General features: G+C 42.8%; 1 protein-coding gene across 7 annotated transcripts in view; it reads right to left on the reverse strand.

Moving 5' to 3' along the window:
* Window positions 1–334: 334 nt before the first annotated feature.
* The window catches only part of LOC115098270 (protein-glutamine gamma-glutamyltransferase E-like), a 49,750-nt gene continuing 31,683 nt past the window's right edge, over window positions 335–18,401 (reverse strand). For all 7 annotated transcript variants that reach the window (XM_029614767.1, XM_029614768.1, XM_029614763.1 and 4 more), the window contains 2 exons: window positions 1,733–1,866; window positions 335–1,173 (listed from right to left, as the gene is read on the reverse strand). In XM_029614767.1, coding sequence (XP_029470627.1) covers window positions 1,008–1,173; window positions 1,733–1,866 — 300 coding nt within the window. In that variant the 3' untranslated portion in view covers window positions 335–1,007. The remainder of the gene's footprint in view (window positions 1,174–1,732; window positions 1,867–18,401) is intronic.

The raw sequence follows: 18,401 nt of genomic DNA on the forward strand, positions 1-18,401 counted from the left end.
CCCTGCCACAGAGATCACTCTTCCTCTCTCTTAGGGCCCCAGTACATCAGCCCTGTCACATGCCTGCACCCCAGTTTCCATCAATGGGTAGAAGGCTTGAACCCAAGTCTCCAATGCAGCAGTTCACGGTGTTGAAATGAGTCACAGAACCAGCCTACTCCACTTTAGTTTTTAACTTGGATTTCATAATGTATCTTTCTGTAATAACTCACAGTAACAGATACTAGCAATGAAACTAGGAGTGTGTGTGTGTGTGTGTGTGTGGGGGGGGTGTTCCTCTGTTACTGGAGTGGAGAAAGTACCTTGTGAGATCTCAGAGCTGGTAACACACAGGCAAAATATAAATTAGCCTTTATTTCTGTTGTAAAACAGCAAACAAGCCCAATTAGGAAATACAAATCAAAAGAAGCAACAGCTCTACAACTAGATCACGGCGAGCTCCTGGAGGGAGAGCTTTGCCATTCTCGGCTTTACACCAGGGCTTCCCAAACCTGTCCAGGGGACCCCACAGGCAGTTGGGCTGTCGGGATATCCACAAGGAATAGGCATGAGATACATTTGCATATACAGAGTCTCCATGGAATGTAAACTCGAATATCCTGAAAACCCAACTAGCTGTGGGGGAAGGCCCGCTTTATGGTATCTGTAGTCCTGCTTCTTCAATCTGAAATCAGCACTATAGGGTACCCTAAAGTCTCCCTCCAGGAACTGGATTACTTGGCAGCTGAAGAAAATGGAGGTAAAGGAAATTGATTTCTGCCAGACAATGCATTATTTTATTATATACCTATTGGAGACATCATGAGGAGCAAAATATTCCTCTGAAGGTATGGCCATTCATCCTACACAAAGAGACTACTAAAAAAAAAGTGCAAGAAAGAGTCAGGGAGACGTTTAGTAATGGTGCTTTGTGTGTGTGCAAACTATGCAAGTAAATAGTAAAGGAAAAAGCATCATTTCATTTGGTAGTGCAGAAGTGAAAAAACGATTGCCGCATGACTGAAGGATTATTTGACACCCATGCTTTCGGGTGCCACCTCGATGCAATGAAATCCCTTAACGTTTGAAAACTTGGTGCAGCAGAAGTCAATGAGCAGTTGCCGAGTGCCAGACCTGTAAGGAGTAATTTCGATTGGCATGATTAAGACTTCCTGGGGCTTCACACATCCCACCCTAAATGGAAACAAAAAAAAAAAAAAAGAAAATTAACATTAACAAAAGCAGAATCCCAGGCTTTATCCACCAGGACACCAAATCTGCACGAGTTCCATGTCTGCTGCAGGGAAATGTGACAGTCAAAGGGTATTAGGAGTTGGAAAAAGAATGAATTTGTTTTCCTGGCGATACCCCTGCAACCCATTCTTTGGTCTCTTCCTCTCAGGGTTTGGATTCCTTCACTGCATGCTCGATTCCAGCAAAGAGATCCCCATTCCAGGGTTTGGCTTCTTCTAGAGGATCACACGTCCTAAGGCTTATACATTTGGCGCTTTTCACAGGCAACGAGAGATTCCAATAGGACATGACTGTGAAACGAGTCCTTTAATAGTACTCCAAGCTTTTCCCTTAAATGGGAAAAAGACTTGTACTACTATTTTTTTTTTTTTAATTTAACACATTTCAGAGAAATGACCTCTTTTTCCCTAATTTCTTGGGAAGCAAAAAGGAACCCCTCCCCCACTTCCTGGTGAAATTCTCAGTTTAGAGTAAAAAGGAAGATGCCCCTTTTACCTACCTCAAGATGACCTGGTCTTTAATCAGCCCACTGCCTTCGGCCGTCAATACGCCCTCGGATATCTCCTTGTGCAGAGGATTCAGGAAGGAGACCTCTACTATCATTGTTTTGTTTACCATGGCCTGCTCAGTCACCTGCAGACAGAAAGAGAAACTTGCTGCTCATTTAGAGCTCTTGCCTGTTTCTGGTCCAGAAATGTACTTAATATTATCCATAACTTGATTACTGTTAACGCTGCATTTCCTTTGCTGGACACCACTTTCTCTCCCCTCCCACAAAGAGAGAGAGCATACAGGATATAGCAGAAGAAGAACCGAGACTACAGAAACATCATGGGAACAGCAGTCATGTGAAACGATTACAAAGTATCCTTTCTTGTGGACTGTGATTCAACTGTATCCCCCTTTTAATGAAGGAGTCTTCCATGTGAATCATTTGCAATTCACAAAGTATCTTTCTTGAAGTCCAGCTCTATTGCAAGTGTTTTATTGTTTCATTACAAGCACTCTGTATATATTTTGACAATGTTTTATGTCGATATCCATATGTTGTAAATGCATAACACCACAGAGAGTTTTAGAAGCAGTGTGAATGAGGAAAGATTGACCAGGGCAATTGATCAATATATGTGTGTGTTATTGTGCCAATTTTATTCTTTGAATAGCTTTGATATTCTTTGCCATTGTGTAATAAAGCTTGCAACATTAAGCATCTTTCAAATCATTTAAAACATTAGTGGTGTTACCCTATTTTAGGGTTCTCTGATGGATATTTATATCTATATATAGATCTATCCATCTATCCCTACACAGAGAGAGAGAGCGAGAGAGAGAGAGATTTAGCAAGCATACTAAATCAGCAGTGGCAAACATCTGGGCCCAAGGGTCACATTGGGGGGGGGGGGGGAAAGAGTGTGCCTTTGGGAGGGGGGCACCCCTGTTGAGTTCCAGCTTGAGAAGAGAGGGGGTGGGTCTCCTCAAGTTCCATGCTGTTACTGCTGAGGGCCGAAAACCAATTTTGCTGCCCTCGGTCAGATTAAAACCTCCTGCAGGTCGCGAGCCATAGTTTGTCCACCACTGCACGAGGCTGATGATTTACAGTGGAGCAGGGACAACAGCAATGGTCCTAAGGCTCAATGCATGCATCAGAAAGCATGAGGGAGAGGTAATACAATTCTGGTATTCAACCAGATGATACCCATCCCTTCAGCCCGTGTTTTCCTGCTACACTCGTTTTTGGACAGAGATAAATGATACCATAGTTGGTTCAATCCACTGTAGGCAGGGGGACTTTTTCCCAAAAGCTTGATGTACCACCAAAGTTCAACTTGGCATGTAACTCACATTACCATGCTGGTTTTAACACAGCTTAGTCTGCAGACCATAAATAGGCTGACTCAGTAACACATACTGTGAATTACCTGGTGCTAACGCGTGTTATTAGTGAATAGGCCCCATTAGAAGGAATAGGAGCCACGGTAAATAACGCACATTATTGAGTGGTAGCGCACTTTGGTCTATCAGTCTGAAAGGCATCCACTGAAATTAGGAGAATTACTAATGCAAAACTGGTTACAGGGGCACAATACAGTTTTTCACCTCTGAATTATCATAGCGAGCAAGTAAACAAGTAGGAATGACTCGGTGGAGCCTTGGTTTTCTTACAACCCAACCAGCTACATAAATTATAAACATATGGATATACAGTTGCAAAACTCCTGAACGTATTCAACACTCTGAAAGCCCACATCCCACCTATCGCTCTCCCTAGTACTTGGAACCACCTTGCATCAGTAACTCGAGCAGTGCCAGTATTCAAGGCTTAAATTTCTGGGAAACTAAACAAAAAAAACCAAACAAACCACATTTTCAACTGGAGATGGTGATTGCAAAGAAATACATAAACTAAAGATAAATGTGTGTGAAGAACTGGGGTCCCTCCTATCTCATAAAGAGCCTAACGCACTAAGGGGGACATTTACTAAAGGTTCTCTCTCATTTTGTGTCTATAGGAAAAACGCTTAGTAAAGCAGGCCCTAAGAGACGTCGATACAGTCTCTCAACTGCGGAGGATGAAAAAATACACATCTAACAGTATTCAATCAAGGCTACAATCATTTACAAAGGTGTCCGACTTGTTAAATTGAGAGTTAATTTTGATTCCAAGATGTGTTACCACCTCTTTGGGTTTTTTAAAGAAATCCTCAGAGCATGAGGCAGCACAGGAAGCAGATACTCCCCCCTGAGCATCGACAAGACCACAAACTTACCTGCATTTAGGTCTGTGGCAGACACCGATTCAAACTGGAAATGACGCTTTTGCACCCTACAGACATAAAACCACAATTTAATTCCGTAACTCGCTGTAAGGCTTGCTAGTGGCACCAGGGAGACATTTTACAGCATGAAGGGCCACACTGACACTGGAGGGATTCCGCATGTCAAGGCGTGAGTGCCAGAATATTGTCCCTCCCTCTACTGCTCAAGAAAGATGTAAACCAGGGCAAAACTGTCTCCCTAAAATCAAGGTCCGATAACTATCCAAGCAGTAAAGCGTGGTCCAAAGGGTTGAACACAGCTGACAGGTCAAGCTGCACCAAAAGGGCATCTCTGGCCTTTTCTTCTGCACTTTACCCAGCAATGTTAATAACACAGTTTGTGCCGTGATCAGCCCAGATTCCTGACTGAGCTGGATGAAAAGCATGATATTGAATCAAATAATCCAGCCCTTGAGAATACTCCCACTTCTCAGTGATTTCAGACAGAAAAGAAATATTTGACACCGGGTGGAATTTTGTAACACCCCCTTTTTTCAGAGGTACCCTTCTTAAGATCAGATGCAATCACTGTTTTCTTCAGTGAGACGGGTAACATACGCTGCTCCCTTGATGAAATGACTTCAAGAGAGGGATAATAAAACCCAAGGTGGAGATAAATACATAAGTATAAGAAAATATATGGCTACTCTCCTCGCCGACAACAATAATTAAATATAAATGCTGTTAAAGAGCGTTAATGGAAAGGGCTGGCTGTTCATGTACCTTCATAATGGGAACATGACCTCCCGTTTCACCCCAATCTAATCCTATGTTCCTGGTGATTCAATCACAGAAAGTATTTTTTGTTCCTTTTTTAAATGTATGCACTTAAGAAATAACTTCTCTCCAACAGTCCATATATACTGGAAATTCAGAACTTATCTTGAAAATATCCCCGTTCCCCAACACGGCATGTTTCCGAGAAATACTCCAGCTTTAGACGGAGGTGAAAGGCACTGTCCTCTAGGATTTTCTTTGTAAATGCTGGACTTACACAATTTAGCATTCAAATCTGTGGGCTTTCGAAATGTTCTTCGCCGTTTTGAAAGAGGAACAGTGCATATGCACATTATTTAACAGCTTTTGTATAAGACAGGTATCACATCCTGAAGCAGGAATTTTACCAGTTTTATTGTGGCGGAGTCAAGCTTACAAGTGGTAAACTTAATAGCAGCACCGACTTCTTCTAGTTGTAAGGCAGATCCTCTCCTAAAAACCATCCATGGGCTTCCTTGGCAGGGGAGAAAGTCTGCTTTCCTGGGATTGTCAAGACTGGCCCCCAGGTTACCCTGAACCTTCTGCTTCATTGCTTCCTGATTTAATGACCCTGCTAGAAGAGGAGCAGTGGCGAAGGCTTACAAGTTTTAAAGGCTGAATGGATCATACTAATTCTGGGGTCAAAATACATGGTCAAAAAATCCTTGCTGGAAAAGGGACAATTTGAAGACAAACTAACCATCTCTGAGCTACACAAGAATAGGCCAACAAGAATAATTTTCTTGACCGATTGTCCGCCAATGCTAATTTTTTTTTTTAATAAACTCCTTCTTAGCCTCCCTGATTTTCGACTTCGATGAACCCTACACTACTCTTTATTAGATACAGTTCTGCCAACTCCTTTCCAAATGATGAGATTTCTGTTTAAGCAAGAAGAGACCAGTATGAAACAAGACAGTGTTTAGCCACATTCACAGCACATATTCTAAGTGGGGCAACCTTGCTCCTTCAAATTCTCAAAAATTAGCATTCCATGGTTGAACTGCCTCCTTAGTGGAGGTGCCCTTAAAACTTCCTCACCAAGTCACTAAGACTTTTGGGCTAAGTCTGTCTGAGAAAGGTCTTCCAAATCACAAACAAAACTCTTCGCTATCACTAATGATGAAACAGACTGATTGAGCTCTAGACCAAACTGAATTGTACAATGATCCATCCAAGATACTGGAATTATGTAAAACAAATTAGCCTTGATCATAGGTTCACCCGCTATGAAAATCAAGTCTAAATGTCCCTGGCTATGGATAGAGGATTTAATAAACTGGGAGAAACTTATAACAGTTACGTAATCCACAAAGTTTTTAAACATGCCTTTAAGAGGAGAGTCCACAGGAGGTGCCTTTCAAGTTGAGGAACTCTGGATACTAGAAGAAAAGGAGTCAGGTTTTCATCTGAAAGGCATCCAGCTAAAGAGCTAATATCAATTGGAGCTACCACCAAATAATTAGCATAGGTAATTGCTGGTCCTCCTCCAATTCCATTTGGTCTGGACTAAGCTGTGGTTCAGTGATCATATCTCCCTCTCTCACCCAAGTTTAGGTAATAAACACCATGTATAAATCATACTGCAGAATCCAGTCTGAAAAGAGTGGTGCTTTGCTAACAAATCGATCTAGCATTAATCAAACCCATGCAAAGCAGTGGGTTATTGCCCACCTTGGTAAAGGTTGGAACAGGAACCAGGAATGGCAGCAGATATTAGAAATACAGAAATATGACGGCAGAAAAAGACCATATAGCCCATCCAGTCTGCTCATCCATCCAATTCCCATTGCTGCTTCAGAGATCCCCTGTATTTACCTCATGCTTTCTTGAATTCAGATATTATTTTCATCTCTACCACCTCCACTGGGAGACCATTCCATGCATCCACTACCTCTGTACAGAAATATTCTCTAAGATTACTCCTGAGTCTACCCCCTTTCACCCTCATCCCAGGACTCCTTGTTCTAGAACCTCCTGTGCATGAAAACCTCTGAGATATTTAAATGTCTCTATCATATCTTCCCTATATCGCCTTTGCTCCAAAGTATACATTTTGGATCTTTAAGTCTATCCCCATATGCCTTTAGAATGAAGACCACTGACCATTTTAGTAGCCACCCTCTGGACTGACTCCAACCAGATTTATAACCTTTTGAAGGTGCAGTCTCCAGAACTGGGACCTATACAGGGGACAATAGCACCATTCTGAAGAGCCTTGTCCTGTTCACCCATATTTCATCAGGGAGTCACTCCATCACCTTAATCATCTTTGTTGCCCTTCTCTGTACTCGTTCTAATTCTGCTAAATACTTGCTTAAATGGAAGTGATCGCCTTGGAAATGATAATCAGTGAAAGTGGATGGATTAGCTCATTGCAAGAGCAGTTTTTTTTTCTAGCAGAAGGGGACTGCTGTGACAAATGCTATGTAAAGTTAGTTCAGGAGAAAAGATGTCATCTTCAAAATCTAATATAAAGAGGATCATTGGTGTTTACACACCAAGTATGAAAATGTACTTCAAATCTATTTAGAGCAGAACTTCCCAAATCTGTCCTGTAACATCGTCAGACAAGTTTTCAGGACATATGCACTATGAATATCCATGAAATAAATTTGCATATAATGGAGGTAATTTTCAAAGGAGCTATGCATGACAAAGTAGCATATATCATAGCAATTTTCAAAAGCCCATTTATGCAAAGTGCATTTACGCATGTAAAACCTTTTGATAATTCAGTCTTATGAAAAATAGCAATTTTCAAAAGCCCACTTACAGAAACATAGATACATGAGTCAGAAAAAGACCGTATGGCCCATCCAGCCAGCTCATCCATCCAATTAATTTAGTATTATAATTCTCATCACTTCCTTAGAGATCCCCTGTATTTATCCCATGCTTTCCTGAATTCAGATACTGTCTTTGTCTCTACCACCTCCAATGGGAGACTATTTCATACAACCACCATCCTCTCTGTAAAGAAATATGTCCTAAGATTATGCCTTTTGCCCTCATATGACCCCTCGTTCTAGACCCTCTTTCCATTGAAAAAGGTACCTCCAGTGAAAGGAAACGTTTGAGATATCTGAATGTCTATCATATTGCTCCTATCTCGCCTTTCTTCTAGGATATATATGTTTAGATCTTTAAGTCTATCCCCCATATGCTTTAGAATGAAGACCACTGACCATTTTAGTAGCCACCCTCTGGATCAGCTCCATCCCGTTTATATCCTTTTGAAGGTGCAGTCTCCAAAATTGTTCACAGTATTCCAAGTTAGGACTCACCAGGAACCTATACAGGGGCAATATCACCTCCCTTTTTCTGCTGACCATTCTTCTCCCTATGCAGTCAAGCATCTTTCTGGCTTTTACCATCACTTTATCCACCTTAATATAATCAGATACAATTACCCCCAGATCCCGCTCTTCCTTTCTGCTTAGAAGAATTTTACCTCTCCCTTAGGTTTTTGCAGCTTAAATGCATTTTTTTCTGAATTTCTTTACATTAAATCTTAGCTGCCAGTCTCTAGACCATTCCTTGAGCTCCTCCTCATGTTTTCCACACATTCCTGGCTATCTACCCTGTTGCAGATTTTGATGATATTGGCAAAAGGACAAACCTTCCCTGACACGCCTTCCACTATTGTCATTCATGAAAATGTTGAAAAGGACTGAACCTTAAGGGACACTGCTAATCAGGGCCAGTGGAAGAACTAGGCAACCGCTTAGGGTGCCAGAGGTTTGGGGGCAGCCCAGCAGCCACCTACTGCTTCCATTGGACCTGCTCAGAATTGTGAAAAAAAAACCCTATGTCCTGATTGCCAACACTGGTGGGCAGCTACAGACTTAAGCAATTGGACCTCCTCCCTCTTTCAGCCCTCGAGGACCGGAAGAGGAAATGTGTTGTGGGCCCGCATGGGCAGGAAGAAGGATGCCCAATCGTTGCAGCTGGAAGGAGCGGCCAGAAGAAAAAACCGAGTGGGTCACAATTGCAACATCAGCCAGGCCACGTGGCTGAAGATAGGCAGCATCTTTGCTCAATAAGGAAGTCAGTGGAGGCCTGTGGAAATCCAAGAAGAAAGCTGCTACTACTCCCTACACCTAGGAGGGAAAGTGTAAAAAAAAAAAAAAAAAAAAAAGAGTGCTTGCGTGTGAGTATGTGTGAGTGCATGTGTGTGTGAGAACATATGAGAGAGAGAGAGCGCACATGTGGAGGAAAATGAGTATGTGTTTGTGTGAGACAGCATGTGAGGAGGAGAGAGTGTGTGGGGTGAAAGCCTGTGGGGGGTGGAGAGAGCAATTGTGTGTGAGAGCAAGAGGGGGAGAGAGGACATGTGTGAGTATATGAGAGAACATGTAGGGGACACAGAGTGTGTGTAAGAATATGTGTGAGTAAGCGAGTATGCATGTTTTAGAGCGTGTGTATGTGAGAGAGAGAGGAGAAAGTCTGTATCGCAGTCACTGCCTCCTCCCACTAATCCATGACAAGCTCAGACTGAAAATAAAAAAGTTCCCACGTATGGAGAGCGGGAAATTCTTTTATCCTTATTTTTAATTATTGGGTGGTGTTTGGTATGTCTGCAGTTTTGAAACATTTTAGTGGTGTTTGGGAAAGCTTTCAAAATTTGCATTAATCTTTAATTATTGGATATTCTATTCATCAGCTGTTTTGAAATTATTTTATTTGTATGCAACAGAGTGGACACGCCGGAAGGAGTGGAGAGAATGAGATGGGATTTAAGGAAATTGGAAGAGTGGTCGAAGATATGGCAGCTGAGATTCAATGCCAAGAAGTGCAAAGTCATGCATATGGGGAGTGGAAATCCGAATGAACTGTATTCGATGGGGGGGGGGGGGGGGGGGGGGGAGAAGGCTGATGTGCATGGAGCAGGAAAGAGACCTTGGGGTTATAGCGTCTATTGATATGAAGTCTGCGAAACAATGAGACAAGGCGATAGCAAAAGCCAGAAGAATGCTGGGCTGCATAGAGAGAGGAATATCGAGTAAGAAAAGGGAAGTGATTATCCCCTTGTACAGGTCCCTTGGTGAGGCCTCACCTGGAGTACTGTGTTCAGTTCTGGAGACCGTATCTCAAAGGAGACAGAGACAGGATGGAGGCAGTTCAGAGAAGGGCGACCAAAAAGGTGGAAGGTCTTCATCGGATGTCATACGAGGAGAGATTGAAGAATCTAAATATGTACACCCTGGAGGAAAGGAGGAGCAGGGATGATATGATTCAGACCTTCAGATACTTGAAAAACTTTAACGATCCAAAGACAACGACAAACCTTTTCCATCAGAAAAAAATCAGCAGAACCAGAGGTCACGAGCTGAGGCTCCAAGGAGGAAGACTAAGAACCAATGTCAGGAAGTATTTCTTCACGGAGAGAGTGGTGGATGCCTGGAATGCCCTTCCGGAGGAAGTGGTGAAGTCCAAAACTGTGAAGCACTGCAAAGGGGCATGGGACAAACACTGTGGATCCATCAGGTCTAGAGGACGCGTATAAAGAGCAGGCAGCAAAACACTGCACGGAGCGGCAGTAGCCACAGAGGCATTCACAGAGCGGGATGCCAGTGGCCAGTGGTTGGTGTTCCACCTTCACGGAGCGGAAGGATGGAAGGCTGCCATCTCCCAATTAAAAAAAGAAAAAAAACAAACAAAAAAATAAAACAGGGATGGGTTCATGGGCTATAGGTATTACCAATTATTAGGCTTATTCAATTACCAATTATTAGGCTTTTCAATATTTGATGATAGTTAATGTGACTTTCAAGGCATACTTCACTTTCAATGCATATCCAGCATAGCTCCCTGCTTCAACGGCAGGGGAGAAGAAAAACTAATACTTCATGCATATCCAGCATTGCTCTCTGCTTCAACGGCAGAGAGCTATGCTGCCGCTTACCCAACTAAACAAACCTAATATTTCACTTGGAAGCAGCTCCATCACTGCTCTCTACATTAATAGTGGGGGTGAAAGGGAAATAGAAGCTAAGGTTGCTAAGAGCCAAGAGAAACAGGTAAGTATGAGAAAAAAAGAAGTGTGAAGCTTGCTAGGCAGACTGGATGGGCCGATTGGTCTTCTTCTGCCGTCATTTCTATGTTTCTATGTATGATTTTATAATTATGATTAATGATTTATATATATCTTGATTTTATTGATTTGTTTCACGAAAAATGGAAAAACAAAAATGTCACCATTGTTACACTGCAAAGAGTCTGGTGTGTTGCGTATTACAATTCAGTTTTTGTCTGCACATTTCTATTTATACTTTATGTGGCTTTATTCTGTATTTGGTGAGGGTTTGGGTTCTGCATGCGAGACTGAGGTGAAGCATTCATTTAGCATATGGTTTCTCTGTAGGGATCTGTAGTAGCTTGGCCTGTTCTGTTTTCCTGATTGGAGGTGTATTGATACTTTAGATTCTGGTGTAATATTTGTGGTATTCCTTTTCATAGGTAGGGTTGCTATTGTTTGAGTGTTGGCAGATAGTACTGTGTTGATATGGGAGGACCATGCCCACACAAAACATGTTACAATAGGTCTAATGTCATATGAATTCCAAATTGTAGAGTTTTCTTGTTGGCATCACAACAGTGTATGTAACTATCACAACTATGTATATATTGTTTTTACCGCAGAATATCATTTTTCATGTAAAATCTGTTGTTATAAATGCATAATTTAAGATTGTGTATGGTGGGGGGGGGGGGGGGGGGGCACCAGGCTGTAAGGTTTGCCTAGAGCGCCTAATACCCTTGCACCAGCCCTGCCACTAGTAATGCCTACCTCCTCAGAGTAAATGCCATTTACCACTATCCCTTGTCGCCAAAGAGGGACAAGACTATAGATTGATTTAAAACACATTCTTAAACATTATAAAATGTAACTCGTCCCACAATAATAAAGATCTATACGAACTACAAACCTGAGATCAAAAAGTGATGTTAGATCTTCTTCGTAAAGAATGCCCTTGAACACATCCACCAAATATCTGGTCAGATACCCCAGGAAGCACTAACTCAAGCCTTAAAAACTTCAGCTACACAGAAAAGCATTGTAGCAATATCAGGAAGAGAGCAGTAGACACCCAGCTCCCTGAAAGAAGTGGCTGGAATTTTCATAATGCTACAAGGCCTACGTATCAGGGTCCATAGTGGGAGCACTCTTCACCCCGGTGAGCAATCCCCCATAAAACCACAGCAATAATTCAATAAGAAAGCAAAAAATGGGCTCCTCTATAGGAGGTTCTACAACCCAGATCTGTTGCTAAAAAGGGAATCAACCCACAAGAGAAGAAAGGAAAAATCAGCAGGCTCCAGCACAGGACTGCACGCTGAACACTAAGGGATGCAGCTAAATGGCTGGAACTCAAGGTTATAACGCATCTATCAATAAAGAGAAGAAAATGAAAAATGGAAAGAGAAAACCACCAAGAAAACACAACTTACTTAACTAACAATTGCTAGGAGTCGACAAAAGTGCCCCGCCCATGAAAGGGCACACAAAGGTGGCATGGTCCTTCGGCGAAGCACCAATAGCAATGCACCATCTTCACGGGGGGCTTTAACAAGCCAGCATATCCTTGTGTGATGATGTCGGGCTAGGTGGGCAGAGTCCAGTGCTCCGAGCCCTTCCCAGACTAAAGTGTTGGTACAGACAAAAAGCAAGAAGCCCCAAGGCAAGCACAGTCTCTCCGCAGTCTAGCTACAAAATACCACATGGCACTGAATGGAACGTCACTGCAATCTGTTATATTTTGCACCGTTTGGGCCTATACTGTGGTGTTCTGGATGTATGTTGTAGGTCACACACTAGAATAATGATCGTCTTTGGATGATAATTACTATCATGATAAATTAACAGACTGTGCCAATTATATTGTACTACTACTTGTGCTTAAATTAACGATGTAAGCCACATATGAACCTCACTAGCAATGAAGACAAAAGGAATAAACTGAATAAAGTCCATACTTATGAAAGGCGGTATCATCCATAGGTCAAGCAGATGATGGCATGCAGGTCATATGCAACCACACCCGCCGGCAGAACGTGCATTTGGGATATGACTGGATGTAATAAAGCAGGAAGAAAACCGCATTCAAACAACAAAACAAATCATCATAGGTGAGGTGCTCAGATCAAATAAAAGGAAGTACAAGGAAGTAGAGAAGACCAAGTACCCTTAATCATATATTATATGGAGCCCAAACATCAGTGATAAAAATGTTTTCCATTAAACATTTTATACCTATATGATCGAGGGTGCTTCATCTTTTTCCCTTACCTTTTCAGCTACTACTTTAGAGAACCAGAGTGCCCTCTCTTACCTCTATTTACTTTCCTAACAAAAAAGGTTCCTTGTCCTTATAAAATCTTCACTGCTCTTCTACTTCCCGTAGATTTTCCCATCCAGCTAATGACTCTTTGAGGTACCTCCCCCCACCCGTTTTAACAATTGTGTACTTTTGCGGAAGTCTAAGACCCTCGCCTTTGAATGAACCATCATTTCCTGCGCTCTAATACTGAACCACACCATCCGGTGATCACTGGATCCCAGATGCTCATCCACTGCAACATCAGAAAGATTGTCCCCTTTGGTAAATACCAGGTCCAGTATCTCCCCCTCCTGTGTGATTTCCAGTACCAGTTGTCAAAACTGGAAAATGTCAATGAACAATATTTGCAAAACATTGATAAATTCTCTTAAGGTGTGGAATATCAGCAGTTGTTAAACTCTTAAGTTTAACAACTTAAGAGTTGGCCCTTCCCAGTTTAACAACTTAAGAGTTGGCCCTTCCCAGACTCTTGTCTGGGAAGGGCCAACATTTTAGACTGAAAAAAACAAACTGTTTCAAAGATAAAAGGCATAGTTTATTATATCCAATAAAGATAAAAGGCATAGTTTATTATATCCAATAAACTATGCCTTTTATCTTTGAAACAGTTTGTTTTTTCAGTCTAAAATGTTGGCCCTTCCCAGACTTAAGAGTCTGGGAAGGGCCAACTCTTAAGTTGTTAAACTGGGAAGGGCCAACTCTTAAGTTGTTAAACTTAAGAGTTTAACAACTGCTGATATTCCACACCTTAAGAGAATTTATCAATGTTTTGCAAATATTGTTCATTGACATTTTCCAGTTTTGACAACTGGTACTGGAAATCACACAGGAGGGGGAGATACTGGACCTGGTATTTACCAATGGGGACAGTCTTTCTGATGTTGCAGTGGATGAGCATCTGGGATCCAGTGATCACCGGATGGTGTGGTTCAGTATTAGAGTGCAGGAAATGATGGTTCATTCAAAGGCGAGGGTCTTAGACTTCCGCAAAAGTACACAATTGTTAAAACGGGTGGGGGGAGGTACCTCAAAGAGTCATTAGCTGGATGGGAAAATCTAGGGGAAGTAGAAGAGCAGTGGAGATTTTATAAGGACAAGGAACCTTTTTTGTTAGGAAAGTAAATAGAGGTAAGAGAGGGCACTCTGGTTCTCTAAAGTAGTAGCTGAAAAGGTAAGGGAAAAAAGGTCAGCATTCATAAACTACAAAAGGTTGCAAACAATAGGCAACAATAGCAGTAAAAGCTGAGAGAAGTAGGGAAAGCAGTCTAGAAAGTGAAGACGCAAATTGAAGAAAAGTAGCTAAAACAGGGGGACAGAACCTTTTTTTTTTTTTTTAAGATATTTTAGTGATAGGAGGAAGTGCAAAAGTGGCATTAAGAGACTTAAGAGGCGAAAGAGAGGAAAATGCAGAGACATACGAGGAAAAAGCAGAATAGTTTAACAAATATTTCTGCTTGGTGTTCGCTGAGGAAGAGCCAGGAGTAGGACCATGGAAAATGGGATTGGAAGGGAGGTAAACCTCAACAATATTCTGAAGACTGCGTTTGTCTAGATAAAAGCGAAGGGACTGGACAGGGTACATCTGAGGTTATTAAGGGAACTTGGAGAAGTCCTGGCGGCTCTGCTGGCTGAACCTTTTCAATGCTTCTGTAGAATCAGGAGTACTTCCGGAGGACTGGAGACAAGCAGGTGGTTCTTCATAAGCCATGCGTCAATGGAATAGCTACTAGAGCAGAGAACAGTGCAGTTTCTGGAATCCAATGGGTTTCAAGATGCGAGGCAGCATGGTTTTACCAGAGGTGGGTCTTGTCGGACAAAACTGATCTGTTTCTTTAACTGGGTGACCAGAGGGCAGGATCAGGGGAGAGCACCGGATGTGGTGTACTTGGATTCAGTAAGGCCTTTCACATGGCTGCGCATGGCGACTTATAAATAAACCAAGTGTCCTTGGTGTGGGCCCCTAAGGTGACTGACTGGGTGGTTAGAAACTGGTTGAGAGGGAGATGACAAAGGGTGGCGGCATATGGCGTTCGCTCCAAGGGGAGGGGCATTAATAGTGGTGTGCCACAGGGGTCATTCCGTGGACCAGGTCTTTTCAACATTTTTGTAAGTGATGTTGTGGAAGAGCTCGAGGGACAAGCAAGAAGGTGTGGAAAAGATGAGGAACGATCTAGTGAAGCTTGAGGAATAGTTAGAGACCTTCATTTTTGGTTTTTAATTTTTTCCTGGGAATTTATCAGGGTTTATTTTCACAAGAATAAAAATAAGAGAAAAATCAGTGGAAAAAGAAATCGCTCATCATTTTTTCAGATGATTATCGGAGCTTAGTATGGTGGACAGAAGTGAGGATAGGCGAAAAAAAGAGAGGAGGGAAGCAGAAGGGAGAGGAGGAGGTATGGGACTAGGGGTGAGAGCAAGAGGGAGTGGAAATGGGGGAGGGATATTGTGCTGAAGGGGAGGATGGGGAGAGAGCAAGAAGGAGTGGGGATAGGGAGAGAGCTGGGATGTTGAAGAGAAAAAGGAGGGGAGGTAGGAAAGAACGAGGAGAGGTCTGGGGGCCAGGAAGAGAAACAATGAAGGCTCTGCAGCCCCCAACGTAATTTACGATTCTATATTGGGGGCTAAGTGGGAAGGGGGGGGTAGGATATGGGTACAGATAGGAGTAGTGGCAGGAGGGAGAAGAGGGGATGGGAGCAGGGAAAAGAACAAGGAGGGGGAAGAAGGGAGAGCAGGAAGAGGTGGAAAAGGGAGCACTTCTCCAACAAAAATGAGGGCCAGGCCTCTCTTCTCAGCCCCCTCCTCTTTCTTTCTGCTCCAAGCCCCTCTCCAACATCCCAGCTCTCTCCCCCACCCCCTCCTCGCTCCTAACTCCATGCCCGCTTGCTCTCGTCTCCTGTCCCAACCATCCGCTCACCGACCTTACTCTTTTCCCCTTGCCCCACTTCCCTTCCCTCCATTACCCTCACTCGCCGTTATCCACACCCCCACCATCCCCTCATTCCTTCACTCCCACCCCATCCCCACTGGTGCTGCCGTAATGCCACAAAAGGCCCATCCTCACCCGGCCATCAGCGTCACTTCCCACCCGAGCCCTCCTAAACAGTCACGGTCCTGCAAGGCTTCGGTCCCTCTTCGTACTCCGCAGCTGTTGGCTCCTGACGACACCAGCAGCCGTGGAGCGGAAAAAGGGACCGAGGTGCTGGGTGAGCGACTGGGCTAACAGGAGGGGGCAGCAGCAGGAGCAGCAGCGGCTGTCACGGCGGGACAAGTACACCAGGCCAAATGCTTCAGTAGGTATGGCAGCTGTGTGACGCCCCCTTGACACCTATGAATTTACAGGGGAAAATTGGTTTAAACCGAAAATGAAATTCCCTAGGAATGGCCTAGAGCAGGGGTGGCCATCTCCAGTCCTCAAGAGTCACAAACATGTCTGGTTTTCAGGATACCCACAATGAATATGCATGAGATGAATTTCCATGTCTTCCGTAAGCAAATATATCTTATGCATATTCATTATAGACATCCTGGAAACCAGGCCCATTTGTGGTCTTGAGGACTGGAGTTGGTCACCCCTGGTCTACAGTCTGGCAGCTAAGATTCAATACTAAAAAAATGCAGTCATGCAACTGGACTGCAAAAACTCAAGGGATGAATTTTCAAAGGAGTTACATGCTTACAAGTAGCAAATATAGTAGCTATTTTCAACAATCCATTTACATGTGTAAAACCTTTTGACAATTCAGCCCTATGGAGTGAGTTTTCAAAAGGAATAATGTGTCTAAAAGTAGCAATTTTCAGAAGCCCATTTACCTGCTTAAAGTCCATTTATGCACATAGATCTTTTTGAATATTACCTCTCCAAGGGAACTGTATGGTGTTTGCGGTGCTCTGTGCATAAAACAGGAGTGGGATCTGGGAGTGATCATAGTGGTCAAGGCAGGTAGATAATGTGACAGCAAAAGCTAGAAAGATGCTTGGGTACATAGGGCAAAGAACGGTCAGCAAAACAGGAGATGATATTGCCCCTGTATAAGTCCTGTTTACAATTCTGGAGACCGCACCTTCAAAATTATGTAAACCGAATGGAGTCGGTCCAGAAGGTGGCTACCAAAACAGTCAGTGGTCTTTGTTATAAAGTATATGGAGACAAACTTAAAGATCCAAACATGTATACCCTAGAGGAAAGGAGGGTTAGGGAGATTAGACAGAGACATTTAAATATCTCTAAGGTATCAATACACAGGAGGCAAGCCCCTTTCAATGGCAATGGTTTCATCTATCATAATTCCTTAATCTTGAGTTTCCCACTTATGTGTTACAACCACTGCAGATTGCTCAGAATTCAGCATCAGTATTAGGCAACATATCACTCCAGTTTTGCATGAATTACACTGGTTTCCTATCAATGCTAGAATCAAGTTTCAAACTGCTACTATTGTTTAACAAGTTCTTGGAGAATGCTAACTTCCCATTGGCGAGTACCCCATTGAAAATCTATTGTCCTCCATGTTTGCTATGTTCATCTCAGGTTGTCCCTTCCTTTAAATCAGTATATCTAGAGGAAACATGAAAAGGCAGATTGTTTTAATAGCAGGACTAGCACTCTGGAATACTCCACCTAACAACTGAGAAATTATTTTCTGTATCAAAAAGAAAACTGCTAAAAACTCTTTTGTTCCAGTTAGCTTTTAATTCTTGAAGCTGATGGTGACCCAGTGAAAAGGCTAATTATATGTCTTTGAAGTCTGAACTTTTGTTACTTGGCTGTTAACCATGTTTCTGGTCTGTGTTTATTATGTTTCGGAGTTTTATATATGTATTTTATTAGACATTTTCAAAACAGTTTACAAGTGGTATATAAATTTTTCAAATAGATGCATGGGCTCCAGAATTAGGGGTCACGGGATGTGGGTGAAAGGAGGCAGATTCAGGAGGAAATATTTCTTTACAGAAAGGGTGGTGCACGCATGGGACAGCAGAGGTGGGAGAGACAAGGACAGGATCTGGATTCAAGAACACATAGGACTAGTTAAGGGGGGAATCTCTGAGGGAGCGGTAGGGATTGAGGAGCTGAGCAGTTGGTGTTAACTGGCAAATAAGATAGCTGCATGGTCTTTTTTCTGCTATCACATTTCTATGTTTCAGTGCGCATAACCCGATTTTGCGCAAACTTTTATGCACGCTGGAGAGCGCCGTTCCAGAAGGGGATACTTAGGTGCATACTTTCTATTTTCAAAAGCATGCCTGGAAG

The sequence above is a fragment of the Rhinatrema bivittatum genome, chromosome 8, assembly GCF_901001135.1.
Source record: "Rhinatrema bivittatum chromosome 8, aRhiBiv1.1, whole genome shotgun sequence".
NCBI lineage: Eukaryota > Metazoa > Chordata > Amphibia > Gymnophiona > Rhinatrematidae > Rhinatrema > Rhinatrema bivittatum.